General features: G+C 42.6%; 1 protein-coding gene across 4 annotated transcripts in view; it reads left to right on the top strand.

Annotated features, from left to right (window-relative positions):
* Positions 1-20,964, top strand: part of LOC115113526 (phosphorylase b kinase regulatory subunit beta-like) — a 62,917-nt gene that overhangs the window by 20,426 nt on the left and 21,527 nt on the right. For all 4 annotated transcript variants that reach the window (XM_029641292.2, XM_029641291.2, XM_029641293.2 and 1 more), the window contains 7 exons: positions 1,108-1,171; positions 5,220-5,315; positions 5,873-6,070; positions 11,085-11,142; positions 11,290-11,367; positions 12,360-12,518; positions 12,868-12,962. In XM_029641292.2, coding sequence (XP_029497152.1) covers positions 1,108-1,171; positions 5,220-5,315; positions 5,873-6,070; positions 11,085-11,142; positions 11,290-11,367; positions 12,360-12,518; positions 12,868-12,962 — 748 coding nt within the window. The remainder of the gene's footprint in view (positions 1-1,107; positions 1,172-5,219; positions 5,316-5,872; positions 6,071-11,084; positions 11,143-11,289; positions 11,368-12,359; positions 12,519-12,867; positions 12,963-20,964) is intronic.

Raw genomic sequence — 20,964 nt, 5'->3', positions numbered from 1 at the left:
CCTACCTTCAAACTCAGTGCCTCTTTGCTTGACATCATGGGAAAATCAGAAGAAATCAGCCAAGACCTCAGAAATAGAATTGCAGACCTCCACAAGTCTGGTTCATCCTTGGGAGCAATTTCCAAATGCCTGAAGGTACCACGTTCACCTGTACAAACAATAGAACGCAAGTATAAACACCATGGGACCACGCAGCCGTCATACCGCTCAGGAAGGAGACGCGTTCTGTCTCTTAGAGATAGCGTACTTTGGTGATAAAAGTGAAAATAAATCCCAGAACAACCGCAAAGACCTTGTGAAGATGCTGGAGGAAACCTGTACAAAGGTATCTATATCCACAGTAAAACGAGTAGTATATCGACATAACCTGAAAGGGCACTCAGCAAGGAAGAAGCCAAAAGCCAGACTACGGTTTGCAACTTCACATGGGGACAAAGATGGTACTTTTTGGAGAAATGTCCTCTCGTCTGATGAAATAAAAATGGCCATAATGGCCATAAAGACCATTTGTTATGTTTGGAGAAAAAAGGGGGAGGCTTGCAAGCCATAGAACACCATCCCAACCGTGAAGCACAGGGGTGGCAGCATCATGTTGTGGGGGTGCTTTGCTGCAGGAGGGACTGGTGCACTTCACAGAATAGATGGCATCATGAGGAGGAAAAGTATGTGGATATATTGAAGCAACATCTCAAGACATCAGTCAGTAAGTTCATGTTAGGTCGCAAATGGGTCTTCCAAATGGACATTGACCCCAAGCATACTTCCAAAGTTGTAGCAAAATGGCTTAAGGACAACAAAGTCAAGGTATTGGAGTGGCCAACACAAAGCCCCGACCTCAATAAAGTGGTGATCCTAACTGACCTAAGACAGGATATTTTTACTAGGATTAAATGTCAGGAATTGTGAAAAACTTAGTTTAAATGTATTTGGCAAAGGTGTATGTAAACTTCAATTGAATATTAAGTAACCTGTGCATGTTAGTCTTGCATATAACTTGGAGCTATGGAATAGAACATAAAATGTGTGTCCTATGGTATTTCAATTATAAATACCATTCGTGCTTTCAGGTTTATATTGGGTTTCTTAAACATGTTCTTTCTTTTGCAGTTCTGTGGGGCTGGCTAAAGCTGCTCTCGAGGCTATCAATGGATTCAACCTGTTTGGGAATCAGGTATTTGATTTATTCTCCAACTTTCATCCACATTCTGTCAAGAGACCTCGCCATTGTCCTCACTTACTCTCAAGATAAGAGTTTAGGATTTTAATGACCGAACTGCGTATGCACCTCTGGTGTAACAGCGCCTGATGCGTTAAGATTGCATTATAGATAGTGTGTAACTGATCTAATGCTTCAAATTGGGAGTCCCATTACATCACCATCCATCTTCAAGATCTTATAGATGGTCATAGTACAACAGTTCTCAGAGATTTAATTAATCACATTTCTTTAATATATATTTAAATTTGATTGAACCTTTTTATTTAACTCAGCAAGTCAGTTAAGAACAAATTCTTATTTACAATGATGGCCAAACCCGGACGACGCTGGGCCAATTGGGCGCCGCCCCATGGGACTCCCAATCACGGCCGGATGTGACGCAGCCTGAAGCCGGTGATGTGACGCAAATGACCGGATATCATCATTTTCTGCCTGTGGAAAGTGAACCACACACTCAGGGGGTTTATTGAGTGGGCTTGTGTTGTACTCGGGGCTGACTAGCTAGATGTCTATACACTAACAGCTTTGATAGATTACTGCTGTTCCCATTTCCTTGATTTCCTTGCTCCTTTCTGGATCAGCCATTTTGTAGGTTTAATTTGTTTTTGCTGTCTAGAGTAAAGACGGGAATGTGAACATCCATTATATGTGCTAATGGATTGGAAAACTGAAGAAACAAAACTCCACTTAGCATTCTTGTTTTTCTCAAAACAGATTTCTTTCTTTTCCATTTTGTTCGTTCATGCACGCAGCACGACGCATTTCAAGCAAATAAAGCACAACAACAACATTGTGTCCCGTGTGAACCTACCATGAATAATATCTTACCCCTAGTGATATACAGTTCCTTTGGAAAGTGTTCACAGCCCCCTTGACCTTTTCCTCATTTTTGCTGTGTTATTTCAAATGGATTCAATTTATCGTTTTTTTTTTTGTCACTGGCCAACACACAATACCCCATAATGTCAAAGTGGAATGATGTTTTTACAAATTAATTGAAATGATTTCAAAAGGAAAAGCTGAGATGTCTGGAGTCAGTAACTATTCAACCCCTTTTGTTATGGCACTCCCAAATAGGTTCAGGAGTAAAAATGTAAGTTGTAAAATGCAATAATTGTGTTTAACATGATTTTTGAATGACTACTGTACCTCATCTACAGAGATGATACCCCACACATACAATTAGGTCCCTCGAGCAGTGATTTTCAAACACTGATTCAACCATAAAGACCAGGGAGGGTTTCCAAGGCCTCACAAAGGGCACCTATTGGTAGATGAGTTCAGAAATAATAAAAAGAAGACCCTAAATATCCCTTTGAGTATGATGACGTTATTAATTACCCTTTGTATGCTGTATCAATACACCCAGTCACTACAAAGATGCAGGCGTCCTTCCTAACTCAGTTGCCAGAGAGGAAGAAACCGCTCAGGGATTTCACAGAGGTTTAATGGCTGTGATAGGAGAAAACTGAGGAGGGATCAACAATAATGTAGTTAGTCCACAATACTAACCTAATTGACAGAGTGAAAAGAAGGAAGCCTGTACAGAATAAAAATATTCCAAAACATGCATCCTGTTTGCAACAAGGCACTAAAGTCATACCGCAACAATGTAGCAAAACAGTTAACCTTTTGTCCTGAAAACAAAGTTTTATGTTTGGGGAAAATCCAATACAACACATTACTATCATGTTATGGGTATGCTTGTAATCATTAAGGACTGGGGAGTCTTTCTGGATAAAATGAAAATCCTATAGGAAAACCTGGTTCAGTCTGCTTTCCACAAGACACTGGCATATGAATTCACCTTTCAGCAGAACAATAACCTAAAACACAAGGCCAAATCTACACTGGAGTTCCTTACCAAGAAGATAGTGAATGTTCCTGAGTGGCCGAGTTAGTTTTGACTTAAAACTGCTTGAAAATCTATAGCATGGCCTGAAAAATGGTTGTCTAGCAATGATCAATAACCCATTTGAAAGAGCTTGAAGAATCTTTGAAAAGAATAAAGGGCAAATGTTGTGGAAAGCTCTTAGAGATTTACCCAGAAAGACTAACATTTATTGACTCAGGGGGTTGAATAAGATATCAAGATATATTCATGTTTTATTTTTCATAATTGTTTTTTGTGTATTTTGTGTAGATTGTTGACAAAAATGACAATTAAATCCCACTTTGTAACAAAACAAAATGTAGAAAAGGTCAAGGGTTGTGAATACTTTCTGAAGGCACCTTATGATCGTTATAGTCTCTTTTGCTACTGTTATCAGTGATTTAATGAAGGCCTCTTCTTCTTAGCCGCCTCCTTCTTCATCTAATTAATCCACTGCCAATGATGTTAAATTGACTCATTGATGATCAGAGTTTTCGATTAAACTCTGTGCCCCACTGGGTTTGGTTCATGTCATTAGGCAGTAGTATAGTAGTGGCTGGTGTGTCTGGGGCTGCTGTGTGGGGATGGAGTGGCTATGAGTCATCACCTAGGTTATTAATGATGGCCAGCTCTCAGTGCCCCTCTGACTTCCCTCCAGATTTTCAACTGAGAATAAGCCATGATCAGTGACTCTCCCCAGCTGTGTTTCTTAGAGGCAACAGCCAATCAATGACTAGCCAGAGCACAATGGTCGAGAGGGAGCCAATCACTAACTTTACCCAGCTTTTATGTGTGGGTTGTCAGTTTATTAAGTGACTGCCTGCTTCAGAGCAAAATGTGGAGTGCAATCAATAAAGGTACTAAGAAGCGTAGGTCACAGTGTAGACCACGTTCTGTTCTGTCACAATCATTTACATCCCATTCCACCAAACCCTGCATTATGTACAGTAAATCACTAAATTGTTGAGTCACTCTGATGTCTAAAAGCTTTGGTTGGCTTGTTCGAAAGCCGCATACATAATGCATTGTGCAGAAACTGCATAGATAGTACTTTTTTTTTTTTTTTTGCCTTAATGTGAAAATATTTTGAGGTGTCAGTGAAGAAACGTGTCCGGGAACATTTGTAACAGAAATTTTGTGAGATGTGTTAATCCAGAAATGGTACAGTAAACTAACCCAGAAAAAGCACTCAGACCCTCATTTCAACAGAGGGGCTGTAAGGGTAGGTAAATCATACGGTGGGCAAAGAGTTTGCAGTCTAACAACATGATGTGGTATCGAGGCGATTGGATGGCCCTTCATGGTTGGAGTGCCCCCGCACTGTGCTCAAAGCATAGAAAAACTATGCTTTTTAGCTTTGTATCCAAAAAGATCAAATGGTCGGGCAATACTGACTCTTTTGTAAGAGTAAGGTAATATTGCTGCCTTCGTAGCTGGTTTTGATCTGCAGAGGCGGCAGGTCAGAGGCTCGGAGTGTGTGCAGCACTTCATCCTCCGAGCTGAATTCACAGTAACGTAAACCAAACGGGTCTTCTGCCATGTAGAGGATGTGCTATGTCGTGTGTGTGTGTGTACACGTTGGTACGTGTGTCCATGCGTGAGCGAGTGTCAAAATCAAATCATATCAAATTGTATTGGTCACATAGACATATTTAGCAGATGTTGTTATTGCGGGCGTAAAGAAATGCTTGTGTTCATGGTTGTGACATTTTGATGTTGTTTCCTGCGTATTAAGGTTTCTTTTCACGGAGCTAGTGGAAGTGGTGGTGACAGCTGCAGTGCGACAGGCCTATATCGGGTCATGCTGGGAACAGCCAGTAGCTGCCATCCATGCCCTGCAGTCCCATGGCTCACTAGTGGCACAGTTCAACAGCACGGACGGAATGACTATAAATGTGTCCTAGATGTTTTGAGTTCTGATTGGCTGTGAAAGTCGGTGTTCAACCAGGTTTCCTATATGCGTTATGTCCAAACATGTAAGCATGCAGGCTACGTTGAATCGTGCATTGTGACAAAACGGAAGCGCTACAATTTTCATCCACATCGAATCGGTAACAGACCTTGTCTGACCCACATCAATCTTACAACCACCAGTGAATATGACTCGTCATCTCTGTTGGTCTGCAGGGTTGCTCTTGGTCTGTCATCTTCGTGGACCTGGATGCCCACAACAGGAACAGACAGACACTGTCCTCCCTCCTACCCAGAGAATCCAGGTCCCACGTGAGTAAAGACAATTAAACCACTCATTGCTAAATACCACTCCGTACCCGATGATGAATTGGCTCAGTGACCAGTTCCAGTCTCCCAGTTCACCAGTAAAGAGGGGGCTAATAATTTTTCTCCGGCAGTAAGAGCAACTAGACAGAAAAGTGCTCCTGTAAATGAATTGGTTTAATTAGGGGAGATGGAAGAAATGCATTGGCGCCACATCTACAACATGGGCTAATGGGAGGGAGAGGTGGGGATGGAGTGAGAAAGGGCTGCGGAGGAAGGAGGGGAAGGGAGTACAGTACAAGGCTTATGCAAATAAAACGTTGAGCATCTTAATTATATATGAGTCTCTGACTAATGTGTTATTAAATGTCAGCCTCTTTCATTTTGGAAAGTGACCATTAGCAGGGAGAGAGAGAGAGGGTCCCTTAGTCTCTTAACCCTTTACTAACTACCTGAAGACAGCTGGCACATGGGGGTGAAGGGTTGACTTCGGAAATGATCAAAAACGGGTATCTGTGTTTTAAATGCTCCGCATTTTAAACCTTCTTTGAACCCTAACACAGAATACGGACGCTGCCCTCCTGCCCTGCATCAGTTACCCTGCGTTCGCTGTGGATGACGACGCCCTCTACAGTCAGACCCTGGACAAGGTGGTGCGCAAACTAAAGGGGAAGTACGGCTTCAAGCGCTTCCTGCGTGACGGCTACAGGACCGCCAATGAAGACGAGAATAGGAGACACTACAAACCGGCTGAGATGAAGGTCTGTGGTTTAGTTTAAAAGCCAACCCTGCAGACTGATTGTGATGACTAACATGTGCTACTCTGACTTGACTTTTTCCATTTCAGCTCTTAAAAACCCTTACGCTCTTCGTGAATTGGCCTATTATGGATAAGGCTAAATTGAAGTGTTTCTTACATAAGAAATACGGAAAGCATATGCATAACAATGGTAGCAATTCAAAGGGAACTGTTTGGAAATTATGTGGAAATTATTAGACGTAAGGTGAGGGCACAACAGTTCACCTGACATGGTTGGCATAATTTGGAAAAAATGTCTATTGACAAAAGGACCTAAAGGATCTAAATGATAAAATATGATCTTAGTCTTAGGATTTCACTACAAATACTAGTGAATTCAGAGAAGCAGATATTAATTTTGGTGCGCATAGACTGGAGACACAATTGCATTCTGATGTGTGGTCCGTGGCACAGTTTCTCCAACAAACAGGCTCATTCTGTTCAGGACAACCCAGGATGTAACACCATGTCATCTTGTAACTGCACATCAAACATGGTGATTATAAATGTTGACATTACATGAGTTTTATGAGATAGCTAGCAGTTGATGCAGTTCTTCAATAACACAGACCCCAAAGCAAATCAAGGGGATGGGGAAAAAAAGAAAGAAAAAAAAGAACAAATCATAGATGTTATGCTGGGAAGTAGATGCTCAATGTTCATTGTTTCCTGTCTCAATGATTCTCCACAGAACAAAGTGACGGGATGTAATTTATAACCCCCAACCCTAGCCTGTGGTTGACCAATTAGAATTATTTGCAGTAGGATTGAGCCAATGGCCAAATAACAAGTATCCTGTTTCAGGCTCAATTCCTACACAGATTCTAACCAGGTGTTGAATTGAAAAACAATTCCATTGATTGTTAATTCCCTATTGGCCTCTAGTCCTCTGTGTATTATCTTAAAATATTTTAATTGCTATTTTTAGCAATTAAACACTGGAATTAAACACTGGAATGATAATTGATAGCAATTAAACACTGAAGTGATAGATATGCAGATGATGATGTGCAAGTAGAGATACTGGGGTGCAAAAGAGCAAGAGGATAAATAACAATATGGGGATAAGGTAGTTGGGTGTGCTATTTACAGATTGGCTGTGTACAGGCACAGTGATCGCTAAGCTGCTGTGATGCTTAAAGTTAGTGAGGGAGATATAAGTCTCCAGCTTCAGAGATTTTTGCAATTCGTTCCAGTCATTGGCAGCAGAGAACTGGAAGGAAAGGGAGCCAAAGGAAGTGTTTGCTTTGGGGATGACTAGTGAAATATACCTGCTGGAGCACGTGCTACGGGTGTGTGTTGCTATGGTGACCAGTGAGCTGAGATAAGGCAGGGCTTTACCTAGCAAAGACTTAAAGATGACCTGCAGCCAGTGGGTTTGGCGACGAATATGTAGTGAGGGCCAGCCAACGAGAGCATACAGGTCGCAGTGGTGGGTAGTATATGGGGCTTTGGTGTCAGAACGGATGGCACTGTGATAGACTTCATCCAGTTTGCTGAGTAGAGTGTTGGAGGCTATTTTGTAAATGACATCGCCGAAGTCAAGGATCAGTAGGATAGTCAGTTTTATGAGGGTATGTTTGGCAGCATGAGTGAAGGAGGCTTTGTTGCGAAATAGGAAGCCGATTTCTAGATTTAATTTTGGATTTGAGATGCTTAATGTGAGTCTGGAAGGAGAGTTTACAGTCTAACCAGATACCTAGGTATTTGTAGTTGTCCACATATTCTAAGTCAGAACCGTCCAGTGTAGAGATGTTGGTCGTGCGGGAGGGTGTGGGCAGCAATTGGTTGAAGAGCATGCACTTAGTTTTACTAGCATTTAAATGCAGTTGGTGGCCACGGAAGGAGTGTTGTAATGGCATTGAAGCTCGTTTCAAGGTTTGTTAGCACAGTGTCCAAAATATTCTTACAAGATGGAAATGTGGACAGACTCTGAGGTGTTTTGGCTTGCTTGTATGACATCAAAGCGGTATTTCTTATCCTCAACATCTCATCTCATAATTTACAGCATTTCCTTCACTCAGACATGTTTTCTTTGCCAAGTTACCAAATTTAGCATCAAATCAAATCAAATCAAATTTATTTATATAGCCCTTCGTACATCAGCTGATATCTCAAAGTGCTGTACAGAAATCCAGCCTAAAACCCCAAACAGCAAGCAATGCAGATGTAGAAGCACGGTGGCTAGGAAAAACTCCCTAGAAAGGCCAAAACCTAGGAAGAAACCTAGAGAGGAACCAGGCTATGTGGGGTGGCCAGTCCTCTTCTGGCTGTACCGGGTGGAGATTATAACAGAACATGGCCAAGATGTTCAAATGTTCATAAATGACCAGCATGGTCCAATAATAATAAGGCAGAACAGTTGAAACTGGAGCAGCAGCACGGCCAGGTGGACTGGGGACAGCAAGGAGTCATCATGTCAGGTAGTCCTGGGGCATGGTCCTAGGGCTCAGGTCCTCCGAGAGAGAGAAAGAAAGAGAGAAGGAGAGAATTAGAGAACGCACACTTAGATTCACACAGGACACTGAATAGGACAGGAGAAGTACTCCAGATATAACAAACTGACCCTAGCCCCCGACACATAAACTACTGCAGCATAAATACTGGAGGCTGAGACAGGAGGGGTCAGCAGACACTGTGGCCCCATCCGAGGACACCCCCGGACAGGGCCAAACAGGAAGGATAAACCCTACCCACTTTGCCAAAGCACAGCCCCCACACCACTAGAGGGATATCTTCATGAGGGATGAGGCAACTTCTTGTCGCGTTCAGAACGACTGTCAGTCAAAACCCATACAGCGCTGTGAAGTGGAGACACTGAGCCCTGTCGTCATGTATTGCATGTTACTGTACAGCCACTGCGTTCCAATCTGTGCCCAAATCTGCCATTGTCAACCCATATACGGGTACGAGTGTAAAGGGTTAATCCAGATTTTGTTTTCCTACGACAGAAGCCACGCAACTGTGGCTGCTCTGCCGTTGATAAATCCCAACTGAAGGCATATTAACTTCAGGATTAGCTGCTGTGCCTGCAGAGTGTGAATTTGGAGCAGGGCAGCTACTTAACACTGAGCAAATCATTGCATTAGCTGCAGCACTGACCTCCCGGAATTAATGAGCTTGGATTCAACAGGGGGAAACACAAAGGGAGGAAATATGGGAATAATCTGAGCCACTAAACTTTAAAGTTTCATTATAGGATTTAGACTAGGTGCAATCAACAGGTCCCAGTCAGACCATTTTGGAGAAATGGGAGCTGGATATTACACTATAAAATGCTTTGTGATGAATCATTTTGAAATCTCATCCATTACAGTTGGTAATGTGGTAGGCCATTACATAACATTGTAGATGGAATGGTTCTCTGCACATGCATAACCTCTTCTTGCTGCCCACTCAAATAGCTAGAAGTCATATGTATGGGACCACGCAGGACGTTGTACATCATATTTTATTGTTGAAATATGCTGTTTCAGGTGGGAAGGGCATTGATTGCAGGTTTATTCAATTTGAAAACGCACACCTTGTTAGATTTTCTAAAGTCTGTAACGTTACCCGCTACAAGTGAAGGAGTGCATCCTGTTGTACAATGTAGAGTTTTACAATCTGTGGAATAGCTGAGGCTCCTGGGATAGCTGGTGTTTACTGTAGATGTAGGCCTCAGTGACTGCTCTCTCCATCCTTGTAACATTTTATTAAATATCTCCATCATTTTGTACCTTATCTCTACTGGCACAGACACGCAAGCAAGCACGCACTCACTCACACACACTAGCATGACCCAGCTGTGTCAGCCTAACCCTTGAGCGATGACAAACAACTCGCAGTACGGTATGCAACATAGCTTTGTTAAAGCTGATAACAAAATACAAGAATAGAGATGGAGAATAGAGATGGCTGGGGGGAATCATATGTTAGATTTCTTTTGATTTGATGGACTGATGGCTGAAGCGGTCCCTGTTATCTCTGCTATAACAGCCAAACCGCAGCCTGGGAAATGTATGGCCACTCCAATTAACAGCCTTTATTTCATTATGTTGTAGTCACTCTCTTATCTCCTATTGCCATGGAGATTGTCTGCAGAGATGGGAGACGGCGATAACAAAGTCTTAATTACATTTCAAGAGTCGTTATGCTCCGCCTCTCTCTGAAGGCGAGGAAGCCAAGCATACCACGAAAGTTAGTTGCTGCTTTGGTCCCAAAAAGAGCCCTTAGGTGACTGTCTGAGAGCTAGTCAATTTGAAGAAGGGTTGTTACGTAATGCAGATATATCCTTGGGTCTGTTTCATTCAGTTGTTCTTTTAGTGTGTCCTCGGGTAATTGATCCACTAAGTTTAAATGATTTATGTTGCCTTTGGTTTGTGAATGCTACATGAAAACTGAACCAAGGACACTATCTGACAAACGAGGAATACCAACAACAACAAACATGTACTTAAAACTTATTACGACCTCACAGTTACTGTTGAAGTTTCTCCTTGGAAATATTGAAATTAATACATTGCCGTTTCGCTATACAAACATCTCTACATTTGGCTTGTTTTTAATTTCAACCCCAGATGATTTATGGGTATCGGTGGTGAGGTAAGAAGTCTAAAGCTATGTAATGGAGTTTCTGGTTGGCTGGGACTCTGATAGCATTTCAGAAGTAATTGTTTTTGCCTCTGTTAAACTGTTAGAATTGGAAAACGAACTCGCCAGTCTTCACCTGTTAAGAAGTGTTTTGAGTGTGTGTTTTGGGATAGGCCCATCATTTGCTACGTGCTACATTTGTTCTAAAAGCTGAGCATTTTTATTGTGTTCAATATGCAACCACTGACACAAAGCAATATATTTTGAGATTAATGCACTTGCATGCCATGTTTATTTCTCTTTTGGGTTAGAAAACGAGTGACCTTCTCAGTGTTATGTCTTTTTTTCATTTCTTCAAAGAGACAAAGACACTTATGAAAATCTAATGTACTTTTCTATTTCAGCTTTTTGATGGAATTGAATGCGAGTTTCCCATATTTTTCATCTTCATGATGATTGATGGTGAGTCGTACACAGTAAACACCACAATAGTTGTGATGTTAATATTGTTTTCAAATGGTTGTGAGTATTCTGTTACATAGAACTTGAATATCTGCCAGTTTTTAGCCATTTTACGGTTTCCTCTACTCACCTGTATTTGATTTCCAGGGGTCTTCAGGGGGAACAACGCCCAAGTCAAAGAATACCAAGATCTGTTAACGCCTATACTTTTTCAATCTTTTGAGGGTGAGTTTTCCTCCTCCCTTGGTGATCTGTGTTCTTATGGAACTACTGTGCACATATACTGCCATGCACATGCACATACACACTCAATTACTCTAGCAGTGTTTCCCCTAGGATTTTTTTCAGCAGTGGTGTCAAGGGTGGTGGGGTGCATTGTTACTGGGGGGGGGGGGGTTGCACTGCTACTAGCGTTAGCATAATGGCATGCTAGCTGTTAGAGCCAACGACTATCCATTTCAAAGCGTATCTCAGCAGGAAAAAATTTATTGTATAAAATTACATCAGATTTGTTGCAGCGCTGGCAACAATTCAGCAGTGCTGGACCACCGCTGCTAAATTAATATAGGGGAAACACTTATTTGTCCCTCTCACATACACATTCAAGCTGGCATCCGTGGGAGTCTTTTGAGAAATGCACATACATTTTGCTTGCAAAGATTACTGTTATTTTCATATTATACACATTACACTATCCATCCATATTCATCTCCCACATGCTGAGTGCACAAAAGCTGTTCACATATTTTAAGGACCAGGCTTTCATATCAGCCTTCACACAAAGCTGTATTCCCCCCAGTAAAGAAACCACATTAAAAGATTCTCGGGAGCCAATAGCCTCTGAAGCATGCATGCTGCTTTAGGAATACATCTCAGTGGTTGCAGACAGAGTTGTCACCTCCTTTGGCTTTGTGGTGTCTTTGCATTTGTTATGCAGAGAAAGCATTGTACTCCCGGTGCGTTCCATCTTGGAAATGTGACATTTCTTCACGTGTGTCTGTTGAGATACCTTTGAATAGATAACTACCACTCCCTTCTCCTGAGCAGCAGACACATAAGCTGCACTCCTTTCTCCTGAGCAGTAGACACATAAACTGCACTCCTTTCGATGTATCTCAACCTCCTGGAAATTCCATTAGTGCCCTCTATTCGACATGTTCGTAATCACCCAGCACAGTAAAGTGTATCTATCTCCCGTCCTGTGTGTCGTGGGTCAGGCCATGCTGTCATCCCGAAGTACTACCGCGTACCTGCCGACTTTGTGGAGGCGGAGCAGAAGAAGCACGGGAGCCAGAAGCGTTTCCCTGCCAACACAGGCCAAGATGGCATGCTGTTCCTGTGGGGCCAGGCCCTCTTCAACATCGCCAGGCTGCTGGGTCAGTCTCTCTGTCTGTCTTCCCTTCACTGACCTCACCTCACTGTCAAATACCTTCTCTTCTCTGACCTCTCGCTGGCGAGGTATTCGCTATAGAGCATGCTCGCTGGGGTGTTCACTATACTGTTGTCACGTCAGACTGCAGAGGTCACAGAGTTCAGATATTCAGTTCAACATATGTATTTGCTGTATGTTTGTGAAGTTGCTCACAGGTTAATGGGTTCTCATTACAAAGTAAGGACTTTTTGTAAGGAAAAGTCATTTTATGGGGTGTATGTCCAGTATATCAGTTGGAACCTTTAGTGTGCTCTCTGTGTTCACCCCTCCATTTTGCCATGTCTCTTTTCCAGTGGATGAGCTGATCAGCCCCCAAGACATCGACCCAATCAAACGCTACGTACCCCGCCAGGATCAGAGGAACGTCAGCATGAGATACTCCAATCAGGTTTCGACTCCCATTCCCATGTGACCAGCCATGTTTGGCCATCACTGTAATCAGAGATACTAGATACAACGACGAAATGCTTGTGTCTCCGCCCTAACAATGGGATTCGCTGTCCACAAAGTAGAACGGCCTATTCCTCTCTATCCTGCCTATTCCTCTCTTTGTATTGGTTGATGCATGTCATTATTTTAATACTTTTTTGAATATTCTATGAGGAGTGTTAACGTCAATCAGTGTCAAGAATGATTTTTAAACCTTGAGACAATTAAGACATGGATTGTGAATGTGTGCCATTCAGACGGTGAATGGGCAAGACAAAAGATTTAAGTGCCTTTGAACAGGGTATGGTAGTAGATGCCATGCACACCGGTTTGTGTCAACAACTTAATATTAGGAAGGTGTTCGTAATGTTTTGCACACTCAGTGTACACTCGTAACATTACAAAACTTCTATTAGATCAAATAAGCCTAATTTATTTTTATCTTGACCAAATTCTACCCCAAATTCTATCTCATTGCCCCCCATACAAAAACTCCTCACTTAATGATCTGCTTAACGTGGACAGATTTTGGGCAGAGTGAAGCCTCTCGCTTCGCCTCTTCCTCTCCGCTATAATTAACCTTATAAACTGTGTAGTTTGGGTCCTGGATGCTGATTGGCTGAAACAGCATTCCAGCCATGTGTAGACAATATACCAAGGGTATGACTCAAAATAACTTGTTTACTGTTCTAATGATGTTGGCGAGCAGTTTATAATAGCAATAAAGCACCTCAGGGGTTTGTTTTATATGGACAATATACCACGGCTAAGGGCTGTATCCAGGTGTTGCGTTGTGCATAAAAACAGCCCTCAGCCGTGGTATGTTAGCCATATACCACACCTTCACGATCCTTGCTTAAATAGTTAACCTGCTATACGGGCACTACTGCAGACTACTATACACCCTCTGCATGTATACATGAGTCTGCATAATTCTATATATCATTGATTCAGATGTCATGTATTCTTACTTGCTAGGACAAACTTTGATGTATTATTCCAAACCTGTGTTGATATGCGGGTGCCACAAGGCTCAAACGAGAGGTAAAAAAAATCAATGGGGAAGGAGAGAGATCAGGAGTCTACATAATTTATCTTGAGTTTACCTTTCCTCCTGCATGAAAGTCTATCTCACCTCGGTGGAAAAACAGGTTGTTGTTTTATTCATGACGCAAATGCTCAGCTAAGCAGCTCACCCTGGAGCAGAGGTTGGAGCTCCGGTACCTTCTCAAGCCTTTCACCCTGGAACGGGGCTAAGGTTTGCATCGTTGGGAGAGCACGCTGGGAGGGGGATTGCATAATGTTCACAAGCGCGTGGAGCGGCTGTCTCGTTGCCTTTTCATCACTCTAACCCTTTGGTCTGTGGGGGTCGGCGCCTGCGTGCGTGGGTGGGTGCGCTGAGCTTTCACATGGAATCTACTGTCGATTTTTGTGCTCCCATTTCGCCCGAGATACTCTTCGCATCGTCATGTCTCCAATGCACTTAAAGGCACACTACATAAGACCATTCCATGATACATTAGACTAGACCTGCTAAAAAATATTCTGAATGAACGTCTGAATGGAAGGGGGCAGTGCAGCCAGACGCCGCTGTGGTGTAACGGTAAATAGAATACCACACATTAACACTGCATTAGAATGGCGATTGTGGGGTTACATTTAGATTGGACTGTTCAGCGAGCTTGATGCTATGCATTTAAATGTGTCACGTGACAATACAGCCAGGTGATGCCCTGCGACCTTCTAGATAATTCACAAGATAATGGGATTCACATAGTTTACGTGTTATTTATGTGATGTTAGTGTTATACTTATTATGAAGAATATAGTGCGACTGTGTATGCTGAGCAGCTCTGACTTGAAACGTCCTAATATTCCCAGAGCCTGTATACTGTACTTTAAATTGTTATTAACTGATACAAATAGTACACTATTTTTGGTGGCGCATATATTTGATGCACTTCCCAGAATGTCAGGCCCAGTAAGCACTAGACCCAGATCTGTGTGTGTGTGTGGATCAGGGGTAGTTTAGTATTTAGAATCCATTGGGAGAATGTGAAGTGAATGCTCCTTGTCTGTGGTTTGTTCCACATGAGAAGTGATGCGTTTTGCTAGGCTCAGAGGTTGAGTCAGATCAAACGCACCCCAGGGAGTTTCAGGAAACACTCTCCAAATAAACACGGAACAAAAGCCAGAGAGGAGATATCATTAAGCCATATGCCTTAAAATATACACCCACTCACACACACACCATCAAAGCACGCGCGCAGCAAACACGTAATACTATACACCAGATTAGCTAATCGGACACATGAAACAAATGCACACATTTTCACGACCGTAATACTGAGTCAAAAAAGGACACCCATGAACACAAATACACAAAAGATGGATTCAAACACATTATAATTAATTGTATTTTTTATGTAACCTCAAAGGGCTTTACTTTGTGGGGGGGAACTCGCCTCATCCACCACCAATGAAATGAGCAAATATATACTAGTATTTTCTTTCACTCTCTTTCTACATGCGTACACATACTCTCATAACACACACCTAGTCACAGTATCGCATAAGTGTACTGTACAGTTGCTCTCTGGCAGCCAATTCCTTATAGCTCTAGTCCCCACAACAGAAACACCGCTCTCTCTTTAACTGAGTGATTCTGTGAGCCACAGAACAAGGTTAATGGGAATTTCCAAAGCACAGTGCATCCTGGGGGCTGTCACTCAGCCCTGCATCTGTGATGAGGTCTAAAGGTGAGAGGGCTTCAATTGGCCGTCACACTATGAGGCACAAACAAGCCCCTTCAGAGAAAGAGAGGCGCAACATGGAAGGCATTTTGAGGTTGTCGATTTTAGTGTCTCTACTAAATGCACAATGTTGTTGGGGAATTCAGTTTTACAGTCCTGACAGTAAGTCAAAATGTATTTTTCCAACTTTCCAAGCTTTTGAAAGTCAAACTCTAAACCCCCTTGCTCATACCTTTTCTGCATCCTGGGTTCCATACTACAGGTTTGTTTTGTATCACCATATATAGGGAAAGGCTTCTCGGATCCATTGCAGAACAAAGGAAAACATATTGTGATTAAAATAGAAGAATTAGCATGTTTTAACACAGTAAAACAAACATTAGAGGGGCACCATTTTTTAGATGCATAATCCAGACTTCCCTGTTTTGATGTGACACCCTGAATGGTTGTGAACAGATGGATGTTATTTTTTCCCTTGCATCCAAAGATAAATAATATTCATTAGCAGGACAGGGCTGCCAAATGGCACGCTGACAGCACTGTAGAGCAGGGCTGGGCCCCCCTCTTGACAGCAGGAGCCCAGGAGAGATTGTCAGTGACCTGAACCGGCAGGGAGTAGGCCATCTCTCACATAATGGGACAGCAAAAGTGGATCACAGCGTCTGCTTTAGAAACTTTACAAGGCCCCGGTCCCAAGTCAAATCCACATTAATGAGTTTTTTATACATTTGGCCCACTGGTTTTTCCAAGCTCACTGTTTGGTTTATTGGCCACAATGACTATAGTAACTCTCCCAGCCTCTCATACCTAAGGGGAAGTGACCTGTGAGCAGGAGAACTTCCAATTTGGCTTTATTTGTCTTTCCAAAGGCAAGCATCTACAAAGCTGACCACCACCTCGACAGGCAAACACAGTTTGGTCTTTCATCATAGAGCTCCATGCTGCTGAATGTGATTCTTTCTGTGAGTCTCGCGGAATGTGGCCAAGCTCACAGCAGTGATGTAGAGTACAATCGTGTGCTATCCCTCTTTCCCAGTGCCCTATATGAGAAAGGTCTCTATTTGGGTAAAAACAACAGTTGTGTGTCATCATCCCTGTCTGGGCATATCAATTATCTGTCATGGGGATCACTGTGCTGGGGTTAGAGCCAGGTCAGTCACATGCGCCAGAGTAGAGGCTTTGACATTATACGAGCAATTACTGCCACGTAGGTGACTGTCAGTCTCCACACTTCCACTCAACGCCCTCCCATTCCTCTATGTCATGCAGTGCCGTCTTCCATCCCCATTTTAATAAGACGTTAATCCATAATGGCAAAACGGTACTTGAATATGGGCTGAACCTGTCAGCTTAGAGGGCTTTATTGTCTGGGCTGGTGTGTCCGCTCTCTGGGTGACGATGCCGCAGCACCCATACAGAGCCTTTCATAGGTAGGCCTGATTTATCAAAGACGGTCTCTCCCAGTCTCCCCAGTAGAATCTCAATGGGAATTACAGCAAATACAACAGGTTTGACAAGCCCAAGGCTCAAGGAGGCTTTCATAGGGCTCAGCTTAATATAAATTGATTTTTTTTTTTTTTTTGTCATAAGGATTGCCGAGTAAACCTAATATATCTGCGGTGTGCCCAGTGAGAGGGAGAAAGAGCGATGCGTATCAAATTCTCAGCAAGCATCCCTCCATAATTACATAGCGAAGAATCCAATCCCCACCGTTTTCAATTTCTGTGAAGTGATTGTGTCTGTGCCTCCACTATTGCATTCAATAAGTCTGCCTTTTTCATGCTACCTGGAAATGTAAAATGAGAGGAAATAAAGTGTGCTTTTAAATGCCAACCTTGAGAAAGTACAATCAAAAACGTGTCTCCTGCTTGGCTGTCTGCGCACTTACAATGTGTAGCACGTCACTGCCGATAGCTTATGAGAAAGCGTTGTCTTAGTGCCTTGTCAAGCTTATTTTAAACAACACACTAGTAACACACGTACAGTGATGTGAGTTTAGTATATGTAAATTCAAGTCATTGTCCCTTTGATCTAAACTTGCATGTAAAAATGCTGAGCAACAACAGAGTGCATTTTATTTGGTCTCCGTTTGTTGTGTGCACACTCATGGGTACATTCATGTGTATGTATAGGATTGTCTATGTATACTGAACAAAATATTAACACAACATGTAACACTTTCAAAGATTTGACTGAGTTGCAGTTCATATATAAAGAAATCAATCAATTGAAATAAATTCATTAAGCCCTAATCTATGGATTTCTGTTCTGAGGGCAAAAAAATTAGGAAGGTGTTCCTAGAGTGGAGTGGCATATACAAAATGCGCGCTAGACATGCTGTGAAGGCTCATGGCCAGTCCCGGTGGAGCTGTGTAACCTTGAGCTGGTTAGTTTAGGTCAGTGGACAGAAGGGCTCAGCAGGGCCTAACACTGAATCACTGAAGACATATTGAGAGGAGGGATGGAGAGGAGGGATGGATGGGAGTGGGAGAGGAGGGATGGATGGGAGTGGGAGAGGAGGGATGGATGGGAGTGGGAGAGGAGGGATGGATGGGAGTGGGAGAGGAGGGATGGATGGGAGTGGGAGATGGGGGTGGGAGTAGGAGGAGTGGGAGAAGAGGGATGGGGGTGGGAGAGGAGGGATAGGATGGGAGTGGGAGAGATGGGGTAGGAGGGATTGTTGTCTTCACAAGCTGTGTCAGAAAAGGACCAACACTGTAATTTTCCCCTGTGAAATGATTCCGTCTCAGTCAAAATTTACATAGTGACTATTCTTTTGAAGTAGTGTTTTTTTCAGGCTATTGACCATGTATTTGGAGTACATTCACAGTTCAATTTCTTTGGGGAGATAGACCTATGTGTATATTTCAGTTACCTACATTATGCTTTGCGGATGCTTGGAGAGTTCCACTGTGTGAAATGCACTCTGTATGCAAAGGACACGTATTGGTACCCAGCGTTTGGGTAGACGCGGTGCAGTGTGAGAAGAAGCCTGAAGGGGCCTTTCCCTCCATGCAACAATGGAGGGAAAAGTGTAACATTTCAACTCTTTTAATTTGGGAAAATCTCAAATGAAGCAGAGATTAAACTCATTTATATTTGCAGTCTGGGAGTGGCACTCCTGACTAAGCTTGTTTTGCAATTGGGCTTTTACTAGTTGAGATGCACGTTTCTCATGCTGAGAAGCTACTGTTGACGCAAATTGCTCACCTAAATTTGAGTTGTTTTTTTTCTTTTTCAGGGGCAATTTATTGTACTCATTCTTTTCAACAGCTTGAAATGAGAGTGGAGTAGCTAGACAAGTTGTAGAAGAGCATTTATTCCAAATAGTGAGATTTTCTTTCTGACAGCCGTTTCTGTTCTCAATGTATTCATGTTATTACTTTTAGTAGTAGCACACGGAGAATGTAAAATATTGACATTTCAGCTCTCATTCAGACAGAAGAGCTTCAGGTACTGTATGTACTGCACTACTAAATAAGACCATCACACCTAAAAGGAAAACAAATAAAGAACTAAGACACTCTCCATCTATCTCTTCCTCTGAAAACAATACACATCTTCCTCCAACCCCGGTCAAAATGTTAATTATTTTGTTTGTGTTTATATTGCCCGACCTAGCAAAAAGCCAGTAACTGCTCATAGCGTGGAACTGAGAAAAGTAGCTTTTATTTACCTTTGTTTCACAGTAACCTAGTGCTCTTACTGGTAATATGACTCCCATTTTCTCCAAAACACAATACGGTAGAGGCAGGATACTTGTCCACATGATTAAGCATGTATTTAATGTAGCAAAAAATGACGAACTCATTTTTGACCAAAGGAGCAGTTACTGCCGTTTTGCTTGGTAGGGCAGTGTATACAGTATGTGTCCGTTCACACATTTACTGAGCATTGAGGTGGCCTTATGAGAGACTGTTAGTGTCTCCCGGCTGTAGTGTTGTCCCTCCATCTGCTCTGGCCCCGGTTACCTCAGGGGCTGGGGGGCCCATGGCCCAGGACCTAAGGCCCAGAGCCAGGTGCCAGCAGGCACGAACATGAGGCGCTAATTGAAGCTTGACCAGTCTTATCCAGGTTTTTTTTCCTGAGACATAACAAGATCTCTGCAACACCTATTAAGATGTTCCAGTACATTCTGCTGTCCAATCGAAGCTTTGCTTTAAACCTAATTACCCACCAGGTAGGTATAGTGGTGAGCTGGAGAGAGAGAAGATATTTCCTGCATATTTTTTTTTGCATCTTCATTTCTTATTTTCTTTATTTCTTTCTCTCCTCAAATGATTCCTTTTGTGTTTTGGAGCAGAATGCTAATGAGAGATTTCCATTGCAGTGTTTTGGAAGCCGCTGCTCACAATTAATCAGAAGAGATTTCTGTGAACCTCTCTCTCCCCTGTCCCGGATTCTTCTGATTAATGATAATGAGGGTGTTGAGAAAAACCTGCTCTTTCCGCCCAAACAAAATGGCTTCCAGCTTTCTCTTCTCAGGCTTCCTGCGGGGCCATCTAACGGAGCATTGCCTCTGATGAACAGCCCTCCTGCGAATCACAATATGTTATTTTCAAATGGCCCAGGGATTTTAGTCATTTAACTCCAGTGATATGATTCACTCTGTTTACAAATCACTTACCTCTGAATACATCTCCCGGGACTCAGAGGAGGGAGGCAGAAATGCAATTGCTGCAAATGGAAGAGAAAGGAAGCATGATCATTAGATCAACGTCATTCGATCCTCAAAGATGACTCCTTGAAAGATTCACAGGTGTATGACAGGCTGTTGTATCACACCTTTCACCTTGTTCAGAGTCAGGAGCTTTATTCGTGTAACTAAATTCTGAAGCAAAGTCACTGCTTCTCTGCATCTGTGACAACGTTTGCATGCACACCAATATCCTGTTATTATTCAGGATGCTCAAGTATTCTGTTTTTGAGCTGACTCATATAAACATCATATCCCGTTTTCAATAACCCGAAAAAGCTTGTATCCCGGTTATGTGACACCAGGATAAAATGCCTGGGATATGCTGATCTTAGACGGGATACTGTAAAGATCTTAGTAGTAAACGGGGTGTTTTTTTCTCTCAGTCTGCGCAGGCTCAGTTGCACATTATCATGGGTGTTGTGTGATGGTGATTTCATCTGATTGTCAAACAAACCACTTCAAAAAGTAGGCTACCTGCGCAGTTCGAGACACCATAATAATTCCATAAT

The sequence above is a fragment of the Oncorhynchus nerka genome, linkage group LG28 (genome assembly GCF_034236695.1).
Source record: "Oncorhynchus nerka isolate Pitt River linkage group LG28, Oner_Uvic_2.0, whole genome shotgun sequence".
NCBI lineage: Eukaryota > Metazoa > Chordata > Actinopteri > Salmoniformes > Salmonidae > Oncorhynchus > Oncorhynchus nerka.
This window is presented reverse-complemented; position numbering and strand designations above follow the sequence as displayed.